At 47.1% G+C, this 22,395-nt stretch overlaps 2 protein-coding genes across 3 annotated transcripts; one reads left to right on the forward strand and one right to left on the reverse strand.

Moving 5' to 3' along the window:
- Positions 1-4,414: 4,414 nt before the first annotated feature.
- Positions 4,415-21,869, forward strand: SDR39U1 (short chain dehydrogenase/reductase family 39U member 1). Of its 2 annotated transcripts, none has more exons than XM_075036125.1 (6): positions 4,415-4,465; positions 4,942-5,048; positions 5,384-5,466; positions 6,095-6,216; positions 6,900-7,392; positions 21,101-21,869. In XM_075036125.1, the coding sequence occupies exons 1-6, from the start codon at positions 4,450-4,452 to the stop codon at positions 21,114-21,116; spliced, it is 837 nt and encodes a 278-aa protein (XP_074892226.1). In that variant the 5' UTR covers positions 4,415-4,449; the 3' UTR covers positions 21,117-21,869. The 2 variants fall into 2 exon arrangements, with proteins under 2 accessions (XP_074892226.1, XP_074892225.1); XM_075036124.1 differs by lacking the exon at positions 21,101-21,869 and having other exon boundaries at positions 6,900-7,043; positions 7,243-10,594.
- LOC142034578 (olfactory receptor 10A2-like) lies at positions 13,250-14,200 on the reverse strand. The gene has a single exon (XM_075036123.1). The coding sequence runs from the start codon at positions 14,198-14,200 to the stop codon at positions 13,250-13,252; it is 951 nt and encodes a 316-aa protein (XP_074892224.1).
- Positions 21,870-22,395: the final 526 nt, after the last annotated feature.

A 22,395-nucleotide genomic window follows, 5' to 3' on the forward strand; every position in this document is an offset into this window, starting at 1 on the left:
GACGTGGCTTTTTTTACCCCTGTCAAAACAGTTTTTTGTCTAGCAACCACATTTGATTCCTGTGTCGTACCTAACCTTCGACCCTAAATCACTATTGCAAAAGTGCCCATATGTTATTCTGCTGTCCTGACTTGGCCTATCCACTTTAAGGTATACTTTTATCCTGCTCCAACTACATTTACCACACCAGTGACAGCTGCTACTTCATGGCCTTTTGAATGAGACCTGCAGCCTTCAAAGACATCTCAACCATCAAGCCCTTGTGTTGTACATCCCTACTAGACTTGTCCCCCAAGCCACGTCCATTTTTGCTACCCACTACTCCAGCTGAGTCCATCATAGTTCCGTGGTGGACTGAAATACCTTTTCCATGCCTCGATTCCTCCATTTACGCCTACCCCTTAGAAAATCACACTTGATTACAACTGACTGAAATCAAGGTCCTGTTCAGCAAATAGAGCTATGACAGTCAGCATCAGCTGTGCTCTTCTCTATTGTTAACCACACATGCAAATCCCTTTGGAGTTCTTTTCTTCATCCACAATTTTCAGTGTGCATCTACAGTGTGATCCTCCTGATGTTTTGTTGTGCAAACTGTTACCAAACTCTGTAGACACAGATTAGGAAAATGGCCGTGAACATAATCACATGTAAGAGGTTACCAGGAAGATGAAAGAGGTACTAGTTGCCTGAATTGATGGTTTGGGGCAAATGGAAGCATAAGTGCACAGCAGGAAGAAGTGGGTGTGTGGGAGAGTGTTCCTGCTGAAACCCAGCAGTATCTGACTTGCAGAACACAGCCTATTATAGCTTTATGAACTAATCACATTTGAAAATGTCTCCAGATTTGCCTAGTAAGACAGTTGCAGCAAAGGATCTTTGATGAATTTGATTATACAAGGCTGTAAGATTTACTTTGGCATATTCAGAGTACCTACATTAAGCCATTGTCCCAGGCTGGCCTTTTAGATGTAACTGACTTCCCTGATCACATTTATCAATATCAACACTCTGCTCTCTTCTGGATTGCCCACTATGTGCTGCTGTTTGCTCTCCTCCCCATGTGTTTTGTCATAAGCCTTGCCTCATTCCTCAGTTGTGTATTATGTTCTGGTCTGATCTCCTGAAGGTAAATCACAACCTTTCCTTAGTTTGCTCCATTACTGTTTCAGCCTGCACATTCCACATTACACCACTCAATAGAGTAGCAGCATCTAACTCACTGACTGATCGAGCACCTTCCTGCCACCTGCTTTCTGGTATGGTCTTTACTTGCTAAGCTACTGTTGGTCCTGATCATTCCACGTTTGAACCATGTGAGCATGTAACTGGTTGCCTGACCTGGACCTCCCCTCCTCACCCAGACCCCTGGTGTGCTACATTCATGCCAAGCCCATCCCTCAGGTTCATTCAGTCACATTCTGTCACCAATAGTTTCCAGATGCCTGACAACAGTGCAACATCTCCTTTAATGGAGTACATCCATAGTGACTATCAGCTGCTTAAGTTCGTCTTTCTGCTGGGTAACCCTGGTGCAGCAGGCGAAGATTACTTCAGGCTGCTGCTTTCTGCTGTTTGATGGCTCACAGGCTGTTAGTAGCTTGCAATGAAAGCTGATGGGCGATAGATGGAAGCAGTAGCCTGAGTTTGTGCTGCCAGAGACAAGAGCACCAACTGCTAGAGCTGCTACTGCAGAAGGGAGAGTTGGAGGAGGGTGGGGGGCAGTTCATCAGACTTGCAGAACTGTGCCACAAGCAGTGCTGGAGTTATTTCTGAAGATGGCTTGGTGTACGGCTGGGATATCAATTGGCAGTGGAGAATAGTGTGGCGACAAGATGATGTCCATTATTATAATCTGGGACTTCTTTGATGTGAAATTTTACCCTTGCCTTTCCAGAAATGGGGATAGCTTGTTGGCTCTAAGACAGACAGAACTTGGATCCACTCCTAAGGACTAATCTGTCTAGTCATGATTGAAAGTCTTCCGAGCTAATCATTGGTGACCTGGAACAAAGGTTTTCTAAGAAGGAGTTTTAGTCAAGATATTCTAGCCCTATATCAGTCTAATTATAGGCAGGCTGAAAATCACTGTTATTTTACGTCAGTAATAGATAGGAGTGCAGAGAAAGTAGTGGAACTATCTTGATTACATTAACCTGACATTTTCCCTCATTAGCGTAAAGACAGTTAATGGAATCTGGATATCTGGCGCCCATCCTCTGCCTTGAGATCAAAATTATTTCTTATTTGAATCCTGATGGAAGCAAGAACTGTGAGATTAGCTTAAAACTATGCCCTGGCCTCATCTATAAATTTTATCTTTCTGCTCTGGCCTGGTCCTATTTGTTACTGTTTGTACTCAATTTTAACCTATTAGGGTTAGTTCCAAGTTTGAACATCTGAGCCTAATCCACTATTTTTATGTGTCAGTCAACTATCCTGCTCATTTCTTGCCCGGATCCATCACTGTTAGTTAATTAGTTTAGTTTGTTCTGTCCATTTTACACCCACTGCCTCAATCTGGTTCAAACCTGTTGTTTCACTGCCATCCTCCAGCCCCCACAAAACAAAATACAGTCTCCTCTGGGCTGATTTATCCATGCTCAGTTCCTATTCACTCTTCAAGAAAACAAGTAGAGCAAGCTTTAGTGTGGATGGAGAACAAAAGAAAGAATGTTGTTATAGCAGTAGATTATCCATATTATCTGAATCCAAGAATTAATAAGAACCTCCTAACATATGAACACGGGTGCCTGGCTCTCATTCACTCAAGTGAAAACATTTATTTTCCTCTTACAGGAACCAGCAACTTTGTCACTCATTGAGGTATGCCGGATTATACCAGTGAGATCTTACCCCACTCATGCCAAAAAAGTAGTAATAATATACCTCAGAGATATCAGAAACCCTGTGGGTAGGTCTCAAATGAAAAGCAACCATGTTCCATTCCAATGGATTCCTGGCAGGGTGGGGAGTGAGGAGGGGGGAGTGGGGTGAAGGACTGTAATTATGCTTGTGTATGGAAGTGTGGGCCAGTTGATTCTCTCTATGTGTTCCTGGAGTGACTGCTTACACCAATATAAGGCCACAGCTTCCAGCATTGAATACAAAGGTTAGATCCTGGAATAAAGGAATTTAAACAATGTTATATTAGGGTTTCTTGCAAAGTATATTGCTAAGTAGTGTTTAGACTAAGTCAAGGATTTTTCAGCTTCTCCTGCCCAGCCAGCAAGAAGGCTGGAGGGGCACAAGCAGTTGGGAAGGGACACAGCCAGGACAGCTGACCCAAACATGCCAAAGGCGTATTCCATACCATGTGAGGTCATGCCCAGTATATAAACTGGGGGCAGTTGGCCTGGGGGTTGTCACTACTCAGGAACTAACTGGGCATCAGTCTGCGAGTGGTGAGCAAATGCATTGTGCATCACTTGTTTTGTATATTCCAATCCTTTAATTAGTACTGTCATTTTAGTATTGTTATTACTATCATTATAAGTTTCTTCCTTTTTCCTTTGTCACGAGTTTTACTTTTTTTTTTCCAATTCTCTCCCCCATTGCACTGGGGGGGGGGGAGTGAGGGGAGCGGCTGCGTGGTGCTGAGTTGCTGGGGTTAAACCACGACACTCCAGCATTTGTCCCCACTTCGGAACAGCCAGCAAGGTCCTGCCTGCAGGCTGCTATCACCCTCCCCTCTTCACAGGACACAAGGTAACAGCAGCTGACAACACAGGCAGCTTCCTTCGAAGCAAAGGCTGCCCCAGCTGCCTGCAGGTGGGAAGTCTTGGCTTCTCACGTGCGTTTCATCACATCTCAGAGGAGACATCTAAAATACAGTGGCAGAGTTATACCCTTGAAGTAATTTCTTTTCCCATGATCCTGAGGAGATGAGCAAGAAGGTGTCCATAGGGTCCACGAGAACAATCCCAGCCTAATGCCCAACTGCAAAATTCTTCACCCTCGATTAGAAATATTAAAAACCACTTCACTGGCATTTCAGCTGTTCTAACGAACTGGTTGACTGACTGACTTAAACTCCTCCGCGTTGCCTCCTCACCTCTCCGTGCAGCTGGCACAACCCGTGCCGCATTCAGTGTTTCATTTCCCTGCTCCTCAGTCGCCCACCCTCGCGTTTTACTGCGTTCACGCAGCGGGTTCCGGCTCCGCTGGTCAACTCCTCGGGCTTTCTTCATTCCCCCGTTTCTCCTGACCCGTTTCAGGCTGTTTTTCCAGCACCTTTCTAAGCGGCCGCCCACCCCTGCCGCAGCCACCCCCTGCCGCCCGCCTGCGCGCTGGCGCTGGAGGGGTTAATGCGCCGGGGCGCGCTGGCCCTTTAAGCGCCCCCCCCTCCCCGCAGCAGGGATGGGAAGGCGCATGCGCGGCCGGCTTGGCGCATGCGCAGTCGGCCCGGCCAGGCGCAGCCGGCTTGGCGCATGCGCAGTCGGCCCGGCCATGCGGGTGCTGGTGGGTGAGTGCGGGGCCGGTGGGGCGCGCAGGCCGCGGCGGGGCGCGTTGTCCCTCAGGGGCGCTGGTGTGGGGTGGGGGCGGGAGATCCCCCGGCGGAGGGAGCTAGTCCTGAGTGGGGACCGGGTCGCCGTGGGAGGCTGCACACGGCAGGCGAGTGCGGGGGTTCTTGTGAGGGGGACGTAGTTTTGGAAGGGGTGGGGGGCAGGCCTCGACTGAGGGTGCTGGGGGCAGAGGTTGGAGTCAGCCCCCCTCTCCCCTTCCCCCCGGCGCTAGGGGGTAGGACGTGGTGCGTGGCACCCGGGCACGGGGAGTGGAGGCCCTCAGGGCTGGGGTGCTGTGCGGGGGAGCTGGGGGCAGGGGAGTCTGGGCCCAGAGTAATGTACCGTGGGGAGCTGACCGTGGTAATGGGGGCACCTGTGCAGGCCTGGGGATGGCAGTCCGGGTTACCAAATCTGTAACGTCCTGTCTTTCTCCTAGGTGGTGGGACTGGCTTTGTGGGCAGAGCCCTGACCCAGTTGCTGCGGAGCCGTGGGCATGAAGTCACCCACGTCTCTCGACAAGGAGGCAAGGATCGGATCAGCTGGGTATGAGATGAGAGCCTTCACAAGAGGGAGAATGTGTCAGGGGTGAGGAACAAGCCGACTTGCCCTGGCCTGCCATGGCGTACAGGGAATCCGCAGTGGGGGATCTGGCTCCTGTGGATGTATTCTTGGGCTGCTGGGTGCTCCATGGGTCATAGTCATTGGGATGAGTACTGCTGTAGCTCCAAGGAGCAAAGCCTTCTCCATTCATGCTTGTGCTCCAGGCAGTGTCGGGAAGGAATTGGCTGGAGTTCTTAGGAGCCCGCCCTGCTTGGTTGTTGGGAAGGCTTGAGCAGAGGGGAGGCTGTGTGTGTGATGTCTTGTTTTCCCTTGCCTAGGAAGAGTTGTCCCAGTCTGGACTGCCCCTGTGCGATGCCGTGGTGAACTTGGCTGGTGAAAATGTCCTCAACCCTTTCCGCAGGTAACTTGGTCTCCCATAATGCTGTTGGGACAAGGTGAAGGCAAGGTCACCCAGTGTTGTCCAAGAATGTGGAAGGGATCTGGGGAGGAAACAGCGTGTCCAGGGAGCACTTGGGTTACCTACCTGTTGACAACTGGGTCCTCAAGTATCCAAAACATTTCTGTGGGCCTGTTAAGTTCTGGGAGACCTTTGGAAGACAGGTTCCCCTCTGAACTGACAGTTGGAGGCCAGGCAAAGTAGTTCCACATTTCCAAAATGACACTACATTTAAATAATGCAAAATCAGAAGCAAACTTTTACTTCTGTGAGTGTGTTTTTGGAAATGCCTCTGCCAGACGCTTCGGAAGAATTTACCACACCCAGCTTTGATATCCAGCTCCTCTGCTACATGTGTTCTAAGGCAGTCTAAAACCCACAGCCTTTTGTGGTGAGTGGCAAGCCACCATCTCACAAAGTCCCCATGCAGTTAGATAGTAAACTCCCATGTCCTCCCTCTGCTCTGGGGTAGGGGGTATTCACGTGACCTCTTCTGTGCTTGTGAACGGGTGTCTGCTGGGGCCCCCCTTCCTACTGTTGTTTCCTGGGACGTCCTTGTGGGGAGTATAATCACTGGCTCTCTCTTTCACAGATGGAGTGATGCCTTCTGCAGGGAAGTCATCAGCAGCCGGGTTGAGACCACCAAGACCTTGGCCAAAGCCATTGCTGATGCTGAACAGCCACCCCGTGCTTGGGTCCTCGTCACTGGCGTAGGTATTGATTGGGCCCAGCAAGGCATGACTCATGCTGACGTGGAGAGGTATACCTCCAGACAGAAACACACTTCTGGGGGGACACATGTCTTGCCTTGAAATGCCAACTTTATTGCCATCAATGTCGCTGGGTTTAGGCAAGCCTCGATCAGCTTTTTGGTACTGCTGAAAAGGAATTTGGGTCCCTGTGCTTTCTCTTGGTGTCATTAGGACAGGAACTTTTCTCTGTTTTCCCGTGAAAGCCTTTAAGCATCCTGTAGAACCAGTTTGTCTAAGCAGGGCCTCAGCTGAATCCCCCTGCATATCTCCAACTTTGCATTTCTGCTTGCTACAGTCTTTAAAGCTGCCACAGTTTAGCATCTGTGATGCCCAATTTTAGAGCAAGCGCCTTTCTATGCAGCCAGCTCAGTGTGTTGCTTGCTGGTATATTTGGTTCTTGGGGCTGCCAGCTCAACTTGAGTATTAGTGCATCCTGCTGAACTTGCAGAGCACATTGGTAGTTCAAAAACTTGTCAGCATTGCCATCAGAGAGACCTTGTGCTGTTCCTATGAGGATGTCCCTGATGGAGTGATTGAGTTCTAAGGCAGGGAAGAGGGTCTGTTTTGCGAGGGGAGGTGGGGGAGTGGCTGGTGTCACAATTGAACCCTGACCCTCTTTCCCCCTCTCTGCTGTTACACCCACAGGCTATTACCGCCCTAGCCCCACAGCTGAGTATACTGAGGACAGTCCTGGGGGGGATTTTGACTTCTTCTCACGCCTGGTGAGCTCCTGGGAGGCTGCAGCTCTCATCCCTGGGAGCCCAGCTCGTGGTGTTGTGGTGAGATCTGGTGAGATGGGGCATCGTGCCTGTTCAGGGTGGCTCTGCTTTGGTGCTGGGGCAAGAGGGGGAAGAGGAGGGAGAAGGACATCAGGTCTTGTGCCTCTCCTTGTTGGGGTGCTGTTCCAGTCCAGCCCTCTTAAGGATTCTCTCCTGGTTGTAGTTCTGAGGGTGGGGAAGGTCCTGTTCTCACTCTGTTCTCTCCACAGGGGTGGTGCTGGGCCGAGATGGTGGTGCCATCTCTCAAATGCTCTGGCCTTTCCGTCTGGGACTAGGAGGCCCCTTGGGCTCTGGGCTCCAGCCCTTCCCATGGATCCACATTCGGGATCTGGCTGGGATCGTGTGTCATGCCCTGGAGAGTGAGTGCCTGCAAGGTGTCCTCAATGGTGTCTCCCCATCCTCCCCTGCCACCTCCAATGGCACCTTTGCTCAGGAGCTTGCTGCAGCCTTGGGACGCCCAGCCCTACTGCCAGTGCCTGCTTGGGCTGTGCGGGCTATCTTTGGGGCAGAGCGGGCCGTCATGCTGTTGGAGGGCCAGAGGGTGGTGCCAAAACACACCCTGGAGAGCGGCTACCATTTCATTTTCCCTGACCTGTCTGGAGCTCTGAAGGACATTGTGGCTTGAGGGCTCCTCATTTGGGCTGTGTTGGGCCCTGTTTTTATGAGATCCCTGGCTCGCATGCCTTCCCCTGGGTGAAAGAGGGTAGCCCTGCCCCTTCTTGACAATTCCCCATACAGAGAGGGTGAGCAATCTTTTTCCCTTCTGTCTCCCTTTGTGCATCCCCAGTTTAGGAGTCATCCCTCTTATTGCCATCTGCAGTCTCCACATTACCTGCTTTTGGGGAAGGGCACAAGCCTCTCGAAGGATTGTGAGTGCTGAATCTGCCATCTTCCCTTTTCCAGTGTGCATGTGAGCTGCTTGCAGAGCAGCTAGGGGTTGTAATGTCTCCTCCCCTGAGAGACAGGGGTGACAACAGGAAAGGTGTTCAGGTGTTGTAATTCTCCTTCATCTTACTGGAAGTCCCTCTTCCTGTTTTTCCCCATGTCTTTCACCCATGGTCACATAGAGACCTAGTTATGCTCTTCTGCTTTGCCTTTCTCAGTCTCATAGGAAATGGAGTTGCAGTTGTGGGACAAGATCCACCTTGAGGGATCACAAAGGGTGCTCGATACAGATGGCTTGGAGACTGCCATCTCTGTTCTTGTGGTGCCTCTATGCTGGTACCAAGTTGCTGTGTCGGAACCTCCAGCTGAGCCTAGGCCCAAAAGTTGCAACCCTCCAAGGTTGCATAACCTTGATGCTGTGGTGGGCATGAAGGAGAATGCTGCTTTGCCAGCCTGTAGGGACAAGGGTGGCAGTCTGTTGCACCTGGACTGCTCTTGAGGCCTTGGCTAAGTGTCGACTATATCTGAGCTTGTGCTGAGGAGAATCTGGGTGGTTCATCTTGGTGTGAGGTGGTGTGAGGTAGTGCAAGGCACTGCCTTAGTCTAAAGGGAGCACTTCAGCTGTTGACTGTTGTAGTTATCTGGTCCCTGGCAGGGTGGTTTTCCTTTATTCATCCCATGAGGTGGTACTTGTATTAAGGGCATTCCCACTGATTGGACAATGAGAATATCCAGGCTGCCTGGGCTGCCTTGGGAAGCAGTACCTCTTCTCTTATGGAGAACATTGCAATTTCATCATCTCATACTGTAAGGAAATGTATCCACATGCTTCCCTTAACCCATTTTCACATGCCAAAGTGGGTTGCAGGATGTGAAATGTACAGAGCAGCTAAGTTCATTATAGCACTGCTTCTGGAGAAATATTCCTCCTGTGATGTAATTTTGGGCTAGAAAAATATATTTAAAAGCACTTTGGGAAGTTAAAAAGACCTGCTCTGTTCCTGAAATAAGAAACCTTCCAGAACAAGAACCTGGCTTATGCCAGGTTAATGTGGTCACAGCAGCTGAAGGGTCAGTCTTGGTGGAGTCTAGACTCCCCACTCGCCTACCTCTTTGCTCAGTCCATACTGGAGACAGAATGGCAATCTGCTGACTTTCTGGGCGGGAAAATTAGAGCGGGACTGTCCAGCTAGAGATAGTCCTTGCAGTCAGTGCGAGCACAGCCAGGTGAGCTATGACTTTGGGAATAACTATGAAAGCAACATCACCTGAGATAAATGTGGCTTGCTTGGATTGTGTCTGTGCTGCCTGTAAGTTAGGTGCAGATTCCTTTATCTTTCCATGTGCCTCAGTTTCCTGTCCTTGAGAGCAGGCTGACCTGCTCTGAGTTGCAGACCCAGTTCATTGTGGGGCAATACAATGCAGATGATCAGCAGTGTAGTTACTCCAGCTACCTTTTTAGAGCCTCAGACTTCAGTCTGCTTCCCCAGATGTAGTGGACTACAGCATCCTTCTGTCAGGCAAGCTGGTTAGCTAGCCCAATTAGGTTGTTTCTGTACCTGTATGTACCTTCATCATTGCAACAGCCTTGAGTTGTGATTGGAAATAAAGACAAGTATGGCTGGAGAAGAACTGGCAACCTGCAGCTCTTCTGAAAGAGAGTTGCATATCCCATGAAAGACTACGACTAAGCAGAGTTCCTAGGCCTTGGACTCCTTGCCTGGATGTGTAACTCAGGATTTTGAAGGGTTGCCTCTGCATGACATTTGGCTTAAGCACATGTCACAGGACTTAGATGAGCTTCTGACACCTCAATCCCAGTATGGGTTCTGAAATTGATGCCTGATACATCAATGCCCCTGCCTGGACCCAAGGCCTCCTACTTGCCCAGCTGGTCCAGCTTGAAGTTTGCTGGTAGATACACATGCACGCCTGGTTTGTGGGAGATAACAGACAGTTACCTCCTCCAGCAACCAGGCACACAAGCTGTGAGCTGCTGTCCCACTCTAGCTGCTGGCACAGAGCCCCTCACTCATGCTGGTCTTCCCAGTAACTGGTTTTGTGGACACACAGAGTTATTGCTGCAGTGGTGGTAGGGTGAGGCCCCACTGGCTCCAGCAGCTGACACCACAGGCCGGGGTGCCTGCTCCCCCATCTGACTTCAGTAGCTGGCACCAAATCCACTCATGCTGATCCTCCAGTAGCTGGCACTTAGTCCTTGCAGTACACCTACATGGGGTAGAGTGGGATTACACAGAGAGAGTTATGAAAAGATTTAATAAGAAGACAGGACAGGCTGTGGTGGTCAAGTGTAGAGCCCATCCAGACCAGCTCTGACTGACCCAGGTTTATATCCAACCAGCTTCTTTTATACCCCTTTTCTGTCTACCCCCCCTCTTTGTTACTCCCAGCTTCCCCTCCCCTGTACATTCTCTCAACAGCTGACATGGTCCCATGACTCCATCCAACATCCTGGACACTTGGGTTTGCATCCTTACCAGTTGCAAAGCCCTGGTTGCCTATAGCTTCTTGAGAGCTTATCGATTAGTGTGACTAATGATGTTTGCTTCTGGTTATTGTCTTTGTTAATGCTAATTGGTCAGATTTTATGACTCTGTGTGTTTGTCTCCCTTTCCTTAACTTCCCAACTGTAAAAATAAATGTTTTCAGACTTGCGCCACGCATCCTTACCAATTAGGGTGACTGATCAGGTTTGCTCTCATCACATCCCTTATCATGTGTCAGGATTATCTCTGTATGTTCTTGTTTATGGCTCCTGTGACCAGATATTCTTAAAAGAGCAGACGTGCTCCTTCAGCATCCCATGACACTCCTCCATTGACCGGTAATATCAGAAGCAGCTGCACCACTCCTCACTCCCATAGAGCCTGAATGGGGCCCCCCTATGGGCTGCACACATCGAGGCAGGAGCCCGATTCCTCTGGGCATTAACCATGGAGGGGAGCATGTGCAAGGGCTGTGGTTGCTGGCCAACCCATCAGAGACAATAGACATGAATGTATTGAGGCACTTAAGATCAGTAACACCTCTGTAACTATAACAGTTCATATAGGCAAGTCCAGTTCTTTGGCTTTGATAGCTGCATCTCTCCATGCACTGGGTCATGGGATGTCTGTGGCCGAGTAGATCCTGCAGTTTTGGTCTCATTCCCGCAGAGTCGAGTGATCTGCACTGGTGACCTTCTTTGGGGTTAGCTCTGTGCCGACTGCTGAGTCACACTGCAGTATCACTTAATTCTTTGTTTTTGGAGCCAATGGTAGTTCTGTGCCATTTGTAATGTTAGTCCGTGTTACACATTCTCACAAATTGTAAGACATTGCGGTTTTCCTAATTAAGGTTGGCATTTCCCTTCCTGTACCCCTTCATTTCCAGTGAACCATGGCTCAGACTTGCCTGGGACAATTTTCTGAGATTTTAGGGGCATGTCATGACTACCCCTCCTGTAAAATTCCCAGTCTAACCCAAATGTCCCTTCTCCCAGCTTAAAGGATTGTAAATCAGAAGCTGGAATCCAAGACAAGCATGTACCTCCCAAATTCCCCAATGTAGTGTCCAACTACATATGCACACCCTCCTCCCCCAGACCTGCGTGTAGGGAACATGCATTGGTTCAACCCCTCCCCACACAGGCACACTCATAGAAACACAGGGACAGAGATGTGCACATTATGCCCAGCTGAAATTGGCAGACTACATACTCGGAGAGCATGGGGAGGGGAGGGAAAGAAAAGCTACTGTCAAGGACAGCTATCATTCAATCCAATTATTCGATCTGGTTCTTCAATGGATTACTTGTAATACAAATCAAAAGGACCCAACAAAGCCATTAGTTATGATATTTCAGGATACTGGTTTTTTTATACTTGGTAACATGCTAATATGCCCTTGTGGTTCATGGGTATTTGGTGAAGGTTGGACAGGTATATATGTTTTTCCTCTTTCTGTACTCCCAAAGCCATCTTACTTGAAATTTACTCCTGACCGGCCCCTTTTATACCCCTAACCAGAGAGGCCCCAGTTGACTGGAGGTTAATAAATGTGACACCCATCTATGAGAAGGGCTGAAAGGAGGATCTGGGGAACTACAGGCCTGTCAGTCTGACCTCAGCGCTGAGGGATGTTATGGAGCAGATCAGCTTGAGTGCCATCACATGGCACATGCAGGACAACCAGGTGATCAGGCCCAGTCAGTGTGGGTTTATGAAAGGCAGGTCCCGCTTGACAAACCTGATATCCTTCTACAACAAGATGACCCACTTGATGGATGAGGGAAACTCTGTGGACTACAGTCTACCTGGACTTCAGTAAAGCCTTTGACACTGTTTCACACAGCACTCTCCTGGAGAAACTGGCTGCTCATGGGGTGGATGAGTGTACTCTTTGTTGGGTAAAAAACTGGCTGGATGGATGAGCCCAGAGGATTGTGGTGAATGGACTTAAATCCAGTTGGTGGCCAGTCACAAGTGGTGTTCCCCAGGGCTCAGTAGTGGGGCCAGTTCTGTTTAATATCTTTATCAATGATCTGGAGGAGGGGATTGAGTGCACCCTCAGTAAGTTTGCAGGCAACACCAAGTTGGGCGAGGGTGTTGATCTGCTTGAGGATAGAAGGGTTCTACAGAGGGATCTGGACAGGCTGGATCGATGGGCTGAGGCCAATTGTATGAGTTTCAGCAAGGCTCAGTGCTGGGTCCTGCATTTGGGTCAAAACAACCCCATGCAACACTACAGGCTTGGGGAGAGTGGCTGGAAAGTTGCCCAGCAGAAAAGGACCTGGGGGTGTTGCTCAACAGCCAGTTGAATATGAGCCAGCAGTGCGCCCAGGTGGCCAAGAAGGCCAATAGCATTCTGGCTTGTATCAGGAATATTGTGGCCAGCAGAACTATGGAAGTGATCATCCCCCTATACTTAGCACTGGTGAGACTACACCTTGAATAATGTGTTTAGGTTTGGGCCCCTCACTACAAGAAAGACATTTAGGTGCTGGAGCGTGTCCAAAGAAGAGCAATGAAGCTGGTGAAGGTTCTAGAGAACAAGTCTTACAAGGAGCAGCTGAGGGAACTGGGATTGTTTTGCTTGGAGAAAAGGAGGCTGAGGGGAGACCTTATAGCTTTCTACCAGTACCTGGAAGGAGGTTGCAGCGGGGTGGGTGTCAGTCTCTTTTACCAAGTAACAAGTGATGGGAAGAGAGGAAATGGTGTCAAGTTGCACCACAGGAGGTTTAGATTGGATATTAGGAAAATTCCCTGTTAAAAGAAACAAAAAATCCAAGTATGCAGAGGAGAAGAAAGATTCCTTTCAAGCAGAATAAGTTTATATCTTCCTCAGCTCAGCTATAATTTTGGTTAGTACTGCTTTCACTTCTTTATTTCTCAGGCTGTAAATCAGAGGGTTTAATGTGGGAATTACGGTTGTGTATATGAGAGCTAGGACTTTCTTAGTGTCTGGTGAATTACTGGATTTTGGCCGTAAGTAAATCAAGGTCCCACTTGCATAATACAGTGTTACAACAGTAAGATGTGAGGAACAGGTGGAGAAGGTCTTGTGTTTGCCCTCTGCAGGGGAAATTTTCAGGATGCTGGAGATGATGCAGGCATAGGATACCAGGATGAGACAAAATGGTGTAAAGATGACCAGCACTGTGCCTGTGATGATCTGCTTTTCATATGAAGAGGTGTCAGTGCAGGAGAGCATGATGAGGGGGGGAATATCACAGAAGAAGTAGTTAATCTTCTTGGGCCCACAAAATGGCAATGTGAACACCCAAGCTGTCTGCACCACAGACACAATATTACCACTGCAGCATGACAGCAGGACCAAGGAATGACAAACTCTGCTGTTCATGATGATTGCATATCTAAGAGGGTTGCATATGGCCATGTAACGGTCATAGGCCATGGCTGCCAAAATGTAGCATTCAGTGGCTCCTAAGAAAATCACACAGTAGAGCTGTGTGGCACAGCCCATGTAGGAAATGCTCCTGTCCTTTGACAGGAAGTTTACCAGCATCTTGGGAACAACGATTGATGCTGTGGAAATATCCAGGAAGGACAGGACCCGGAGGAAGAAGTACATGGGCATGCGGAGGGTGGGGTGCACTGTGACTATGAAGATGAGAAGGTTCCCAATGATGGCAATGGTGTAAATCAAGCAGAATGTGAAGAACAGCAAGTGCTGCAGTTCTGGGTGGCTGGACAATCCAGAGAGGATAAATTCAGTCAGCAGAGTGTCGTTTTCTGGTTCTGGTCCCTTTGTTGTCTTCATCTGGGAGGAATCAAATGGACAGACTGTCAGATGACTAGTCACTGCACCAACATCACTGTGCTTCAGCCAGTTACTGAAGTGAGGAGTCTCTTGGGAATTCCCGGAGAGCCCCTGGATCAAAGGGTGCAACTCTAGAGCTGGCTTAGCTGAACAAAGTAAGAAGGTAATGGCTGTGCATGCTGAAAGTGCATGATGTTAGTGCTCTATAAGTTTTGTAGTTTGGGATAGTGACCAAGCACACAACTATGAGGAGTTGGCATTTAGGGGTTGGCTCCATTGTGGGTGTAGGGTTAATTGCCAAGAACATGTACTCCCCCCCAAATGTCAGGTCTATGGTCCCAGCTGGTTCCATAGGTGCATTCTGCATTGAAGGGAAAGCCCAGCTGACAACCAAAATACCCACAGTCCAAAGAAAGCAAAAATAAAACAAAGGAAACCCAAATACCCTTTGTCTATAGACAAGCAAAGGAAGAAGAAATAATTACAGGGAAAGATACCCATACAGAACATTCATGAAGTGCAGAGGGTGAAGCTCAGTACTGTCTGCTTCATTAGTCACATTGCCTTGTTACCCTGGTGAGTGCCACCATGTGTGCGATGCCATGGGATAGTCATGCAGAGCTATGCCAGACAGCTTTGTGTTTTCTTACTGCCCAGAATGTGAAACTGATGCACAGAAAGAGAGAAGAAATTAGCCTGCCACAGAGGAGAAAGTGGTCATTAATTCAGTGTTCTTCAGACTTGTCATCTCTTACTAAAGGGGCAACCAACCACTGGACTACACTGGTAAATCTCAAGGCACAGAATGCATTTTGGCAGCAGAAATGTATCCATGTGTGGGGACAGAGGGAGGAACCACCTTTCCCACTGAACACACATGGACCTCTTCAACAGACCAGAGGACATAGAGAGGGACACATCATCAAAGCAAGAGCAGTGCATACAACTCTATCATGATTCAGTCACTCCTCATACTGACTCCATCTAATTTCTCTTTCTGCTATAACTTTATGCACACAATACACCTTTTGTCTGTGGGTTTTCTAGGATGAACATGAAAATGAAAGCTGTGGATCTGGGAGCCACAGATTATTTTAACTTAGAAGCACAATAAAGAAACTCCTAACATTCTCAGGCATTTACAGATCTGATGTATTTAAAAGGAATCTTTCTGGGTTTGACTGTTTCCATTAACAAAGAAATGAAAGAACACTGTGTTATTTGAAGCTCCAGATTTTGAGAGAGACCTCAATACAACCTATGCATAACAGAATAGAGAATGACAAAATGCAGTTTGTAGTACACACATTCACACTAGTTTTCTTAACTTGTTAGGTCCTTGCAGCTGAAGTAGAATCTACCTAATTCTGCTCTTTGATCCCTTATGAAAATTTTAGACTATTGCTGTGGTCATTAGCTGTGAATTAAAGTCAATAAAACTCACAACAGTCATTGTATTACTGATAGGTTAGTGTTTTATTTCCTAATGCAGAACACCTCTCAGAAAAAGCTCTCATTTTGTGTAATTCTTGTTTAGTGGCTATGAGGACCTTTAAGTTTTGGTCTGAGTTCTTCCTTGAATTTGATTTATGTATTCACAAATAAGCATTTTGAAGTAAGTGTCCTACCTTCAGCAGTTCTGCCATCCAGTGCCTCCAAAATGGATCATGCAAATTTCACTAGAAGAATTCCCTTTGTTTTCTTACATTAGGGACAGTGTTGGGCTGACGACTCCTACAGCCAGCTTGCATTGCAGATTTTAAATTGTATTTTAAATGCAGATGCTCTCCTGCCACAGCTTGAGTAATCTGTGACATTAGCACATGATATATTCCATGGAACACGAGGCATGTTTTCTCTGAAGCACCATAAATGGAATTTACTTGCCCTTCACACAGATATCGTATATGCCAGTTGCCCAAGACTAGCCTCACAGAGAAGAAGAAAAAGAATAAAGTTGTTTCAATTTAGTTGAAATAGTAGCAGAATCAGGTAGTTTCATGGAATGGGGACAATGAAACTACATCATGCACATGCATTTTGACTTGCAAGTACATGAGAACCTACATGAGCATCTGCATGCTAGTTTAATCATTAGAATGCTTCTGCAGCATAATTATGTAGTGCCTTTTAAAGACAATCACAGGAGAAAAAAAAGAAAATTGTTTTCTTCAGAAATTACTCTAATCATTGACAACGTAGAGAGCTGCAAGCTGGGCTTTAGTGCTATCCCACGGTGCCTTGGAGTCTCAAACACCTTTAGCATTATTAAAAAATGTCAAGAGCAGCTGCAGGCTCCAGCAGCGCTGACCCGTGACCCTCCTACCCAGCCACTGGAGCCCAGCCCGGTTCCTAGGGACTTGGGATCTCAGGGACACAGCTGCTGCTATCCCGTTTGCAGGTTCAGCCAGTGGTAAAGTTAAGCACATATCCCTGAGACTCACAGGACACAGACACACACACACATACACACAGAGACAAAGGACATTGACATGGCCAGCCACACAAACTGTCACAGAAAATACGTACAGGACTCACATCACACATGAATGCAGCCAGCCACGTCTCCTCCTCCTCTGGGACTGGCAAAGACAGGAGGTCACTAGTGCAGGCACACATATAACATCCCCAGGATTCACAAGCACATGCACGTTCGTGGGTCCCCTGAGCATCAGCATGGCCCCTCTCTCTGTCTGGTACCTCCACCCAGATCCTGGCCCTCTGACCCACCTCACAGGTCCCCCCTGCTCACTGGCTGGTCCAGCTTGATGCACCAAACATGCAGCAGTCACACCCTTGTCCCACAGGCACCCCACTCTTGCAGGTTCTCCCTGGGCATCAGCACAGACTTTCTGCCCACCTGATGCCCTTGCTTAGACCTCCTCCTCACCACCTGGTCCAGTTTGAAGTTTGCTGGTGAATATACATGCACACCCCACCAACACCTAGTTTGGGGGAGATATAGACACTCCCCCCTGCCCCCAGCAGCACAAGGCACAAGAGCTGCGACCCATGGTCCTGCTCCAGCTGCCAGTGCTAAGCCTCTCACTCACCTCACTCGTGCCAGTCCCCTCAGTAACAGGTTTTGGGGACACATGCTGTTCTCACCGCAGTGGCTGTAGGCTGAGAACCTACTGGCTCCAGTAACTGCACTGGGACTTCACCAGCTCCCATAGCTCACACCAGAGGCCAAAGGTGCCCACACCCCCAGTCTGACTTCAGTAGCTGGCACCAAACCCACTCACACTGATCCCCCCAGTAGCTAGAACTTGGTCCTTGCAGCACATGTACACATGGCATGGAGCAAGAATATGCAGACAGAGAGTTATGAAAAGATTTAAGATAGGACAGACAGGCGCAGGGCTCATCCTGACCAGCCCCAGTTTACGCTCAACTAGCCCATTTTAGACTCCTTTTCTGTTCTTTGTTCCTCCTGGCTGCCCTTCACCTGAACATGCCCTCATCACCTGCCATGGTCCCACTGACCCTGTCCAACATTCTTGACTCTCTGGTTTGCATCCTTACTAGTTGCAAAGTCCCAGTCACCTGTAATTTCTTGAGAGCTCATCAACTGGGGATGTTTATTCCTGGTTATTGTTTCTGTTAGTGCTAATTGGTAGGCTTTTATGTCTCTGTGTTTTTGACTCTCTCCCTTTTATTATCATTCCAATTTGGCAAGGTCCTTAATCAGAAAATCTGATTGAAAAATAAACATTCTTACACTCCATATGGATACCAAACAGCTATCGTCTTAACACTAACAGGTAATTGGTATCATGGTTCTCTCTACTGTAAGCCTCATGCTTTTGACAGTTCTCAGAAGCATGACTTTGGACCAGAATTTTATAACTGAGTTGGAACTTATTTCCAACTTATTTCCAATTTATTTCCATGAATGTGACTGACCTAACATGCACCTGAATGACTTCATACATCTGTGATATAAAATCCTGCCACTGACCATCCTTAAATGCACATCTGATCATGTGCAATGAAGAAATCATTTGAGTCGAAGGGCTGCTTTTGCAACCACCGACCCATTTGAGATTCTGTTGGCTGTCCTTGTTCTTTGATCTTAAAGCTTAATGCAGTTTCAATCACATGTGCTCAGTTTCAACATTGTTCTCATCTAGCATACAGGAACATCATAGTGTTAGTATAAGATTTCTAATAATTATTTACCAAATCTCACTTTTACAGTCATCTAGCAGCAAACCAGTTTCCACAGCTAGTACAAAATATTAAAACCATCAAAATATTTAGACATACCATACAGAATGCATGGAAATATGCTATCAAAACCACTTAGAGTGTAATACTCACATGTCTTGGTCTCTTTAGGGCCTGGATTATGTTCAGTAGCCACCATTGGTTCTCTGAAAAATGAAAAGTCAAAAATGGAAAGAATATATTCACATTTGTGAACAAGCCATCAATGTTAAAATCATCATCCCAAATAACAAATATATTCTGGGGAGGGAAGGGAGATAAATATTTGTCAGCAATGTCTATAATCATCATTTAATTAAACCTCTCTGTGTGCTATTGTTAAGGGGTGGCTCCAGACTGAGGGGAGATATTCAGGTAGCTCCATTGCACATTCACAGGCATTTAATAAAGCCCATTACTGTGCAAAGACAAGTAGCTGGGAATGAGCAATTAGCTCATCCAACCTGAAATCTTTAGGGGAAAAATGGATCACTTAAAAGGCATAAGGGGTCTGCAGAACTTTAAAGAAGCCTAACTGATAAATCAGCAAAGAAAACAAGTTACTTGACTGGTAACAAAAATTAAAATCATGTAAAGAGCCCCAAATTCTCAGACAGACCTGATGAATCAGCTGTTGCAGAGTATGTCAGCTCTATGGATTCAATGAGTATAAGGATCTATCTTTCATTTCCCTGTGTTTCTTTTCATTTTGGGTGGTAATGATGATTAAAAGTTGTGAGCAAATCTACACAGCCTCCTCTGGGTAAGATGGCTGATAAGATAGTAGAGCGAGTGCAAAAGACTTGTGGGAACAGAATACCCAAAACTGTCTGTTCTGAGAACTCTTTCTGAAGTATACTGCCATACAATAATGGCAGCTTCATTCCTGAATTAACGCAACAAACTGTAGGTTGTTATTATCACAAATGAAGCTCTCTGTCCCACATGCCTCTATCTCACAAAGGAAGAAGGAGCACATCCACTTGATCTGAATGGGAGGGCATGGGTGACAGGCTCTGCAAATGTTCTGAAATTTGTTTGACACCAAAGTTGAAAGCTACCACTGGGAGTTAAAAAAATACATTCCTTAACTGCTAACAGAAAGAAAATAATGAAATTATTTTCATTGGGGAAAAGTGGATGTTGATGGGTGATTAAGAACAGACGACACAGCTGAGGAGCAGACAGGATGGGCCAGGAGTGTATTTTGTCTACATAACTGCACAGATATGCAGAAACAAAGGGTGATATCTGGATATACACATATGCAAAGGAGGCAACCATTAATGATTCGATAAAGATTGAATTAGCCTTCTGGTGCTTATTAAGCAAACCACCCATGCTCACAACAAAAAGCAGCAGCTTGTTGTGATTCAGCATAGGACTAGGATTTTTTGTTACAGCAGAATGATGCTAGTTCAGCTGAACTAACAGCTTTCATGGAGAAGTTTTTCTCATTTAGGTTTTGCTCTAGCTCAGCCACAACAGCTTCGATCTAAAGTTCCAAACACTTCCATCTGCAAGAACAGAACTCCAAAGAGTTTTGGCTCCTGCAAGTTTTTCCTTCCCACCACCAACCCTGCTCCCATTAATTTTGTCAAGGAGTTTCACAAACCATTAGTCAGGTTTTTCTCAGGTATTTGTCTCACTACCCCTGGGTCACGTGCTTGAAATCCTTTTTTTCTATCCCAAACACCCAGGGATTTAAAGCGGCCCCCATTTCTTCTTTAGAGAAAGCCCCCAGCTCTGACCACAGCCCTCAGAAACACCAACAGAGACTCAACAATTACCTCAGACCCAGACAAAGGGTTGGATGATGAACCCCTACTCCTACCAGCTGTATTTATGTTAAGAATGCTGCTTTTTCCTCTCTTCCTGATATGCAAGATGCATAAAGGCAATCATAGCCTAACAGACATTTTTTACAAGTATCATTATTAGTACCAGGAGAAATGACCGTCTGATATTTGGATTGCCAACAGAACACATAAGCACTCTGGGAGGATTAATCAGCTTTTTTTGTTCCTCCCTGTTGCTCCCACTCATGGTGTAGTTTTGGTCAGGTCTCAGACTGAAAGAGATCTGTTATCAGCAATTTTCCCACCCATAGGAACACGTCAGTAAAACAAGGAGTGTGCGACACAGCAGAACAGTGAAAATTGCAGCATCCCCTTCCCACCTCAAGGACCTTTAACAGCACTGCCTTATCTGTAGGCAGATGACATACGTGCTCTTCCAGTACTTGGTGCTCCTGCAAGTACAACAAGATGGACAGGGAGTTGGCATTTGACAAGACCCATCACCAATTCTGTCTCCAGCTTTCTCTTCCTGCGAGCCAGCTCAGAGGGACATTGTTGTTGCCCTGGGTATCAGTTTTTTTCGGTGCACCACAGAAGACCCTGATCTCCTGGAAGGTGACCCTGTCACATTTCTCTGGGCCCTTAAGGCATTCGTTTTTTCAACAGGAATATGATCTGAAATCTGGTTTGTCCTGTCTGAAGTGGAAGCAAAGAGGCCCATGCGTGAATTATCCCATGGTATTGATGTCAGAGATAGAAAATCCTGTTGTAGATGAAGTTATTTAAACATTTTTTTTAACTTCAAACAATTTTAATAATGCCTACAGAAGTAGCCAAGATCATTCTGATCCTTTCTGTTCTTTCCTAATTAATGATATGTCCCTCTTGGCAGGAAAATGAGCCATTGATCCAGCACAGAGTGATTTGGCAGTCAAGGTTGTTACTGAAATCCGGAATAAAACTCCTTAACACCAATGTGAAGTTAAGAAACAGGCACTTCATTTATTGCAGCACCAGTATTTCCTCACAGTCATGATTCACCTCTCTAAAATGTGAGGTCCCCAATGCCCTTCTTTCCTCCTTCTACACCCCAGGGAGTGTGGGAGGGCACATTTCCCGTCCCATTTGCATCTCGGGGAAGGTGACTCCTCTGTCTCCCCACTGACCTCCAGAGCAGGAGGGAGTTGCCAGTGGACACAGCCATTTGTGGTGTGTCTGCTCCAGACAGCAGAGGTGAAGCTTAAAGGGAGAACAGCATTTATTTTCAGAGCCGCATGCTCCAATGGATTTAAAAAGTTAAAGGCAAAACCAAGTTGGACATTAATCACCTGACAACTCTTCTGTTACAGCTAGGATAAGTTAGACATCAGTCATCTATCTGCTGGGCAAAGTGTTGCTACAGCCGCTACTGCTAAGATCAAGCTGAAATACATTCAAGCTAAAAGAAGTCTAGAAAAAGCCTGGCAAGTCCTCGGCTCTTGTCTTGCTAACCTAGAACAGGTCTGTGCTCTTCCAAGAGCAATGGCATCACCTTATTTAGTGTATTACAATACACAGCTCTCTGGGAAGCGGCGTCCTTTCATGCCCCTCCTGGTGACTCATAGATGTCCCCTGGAAGGAAGGATCCTAGGCCCAATGGAAATAAAGGCTATGACACACACCTTTTGGCTTACAGAAGCTTCACTGTTTATTGGGAAATGAATTGGAGACTTTGCCAACATGGACTGAGACCCATGAATTCAGGGTCCTGGGCCAGGAGGGAGTACACTGCATGACTGATTTGCTAATTAAAAGCTCCTGCAGTTCCACCTCCAACACGCTGATAGTTCTCAAAACAGTCTTGTCCCACACGAGTTCTCTTGGACTTTATGATGGGCTGGGTCTGATGTAGATGAGAGTTTTACTTCCGAAATAATTGATTTGCATGGCAATGCAGATGTGGGAGTTCTTGACACAGCCTCGTCTTTTGGGGTAAAGCAAGGAGGTCAGCAAGTGGGGTGCAGCAGGAGTCCTTCATTGGGATCCACTGCCATTGTGCCTGCTGTCGACACCTCTAAACGCTCATCTTTTCTGGTGTACGCAGCGCCCTCTTGTCAAGTGAGAAACTATAGACTCATAGAATCATAGAATCGTTTAGGTTGGAAAAGACCCTTAAGATTATCGAGTTCCACCGTTAACCTAACACTA

The sequence above is a fragment of the Buteo buteo genome, chromosome 9 (assembly GCF_964188355.1).
Source record: "Buteo buteo chromosome 9, bButBut1.hap1.1, whole genome shotgun sequence".
NCBI classification, from domain to species: domain Eukaryota; kingdom Metazoa; phylum Chordata; class Aves; order Accipitriformes; family Accipitridae; genus Buteo; species Buteo buteo.

Coding starts and splice junctions, on each gene's coding strand:
- SDR39U1 (XM_075036124.1), top strand. Junction 5,049..5,383: donor GCAAGGATCGGATCAGCTGG/GTATGAGATGAG, acceptor TCCCTTGCCTAG/GAAGAGTTGTCCCAGTCTGG. Junction 7,044..7,242: donor TGGTGTTGTGGTGAGATCTG/GTGAGATGGGGC, acceptor TTCTCTCCACAG/GGGTGGTGCTGGGCCGAGAT.
- LOC142034578 (XM_075036123.1), bottom strand. CDS start 14,200: ATGAAGACAACAAAGGGACCAGAACCAGAAAACGACACTCTGCTGACT.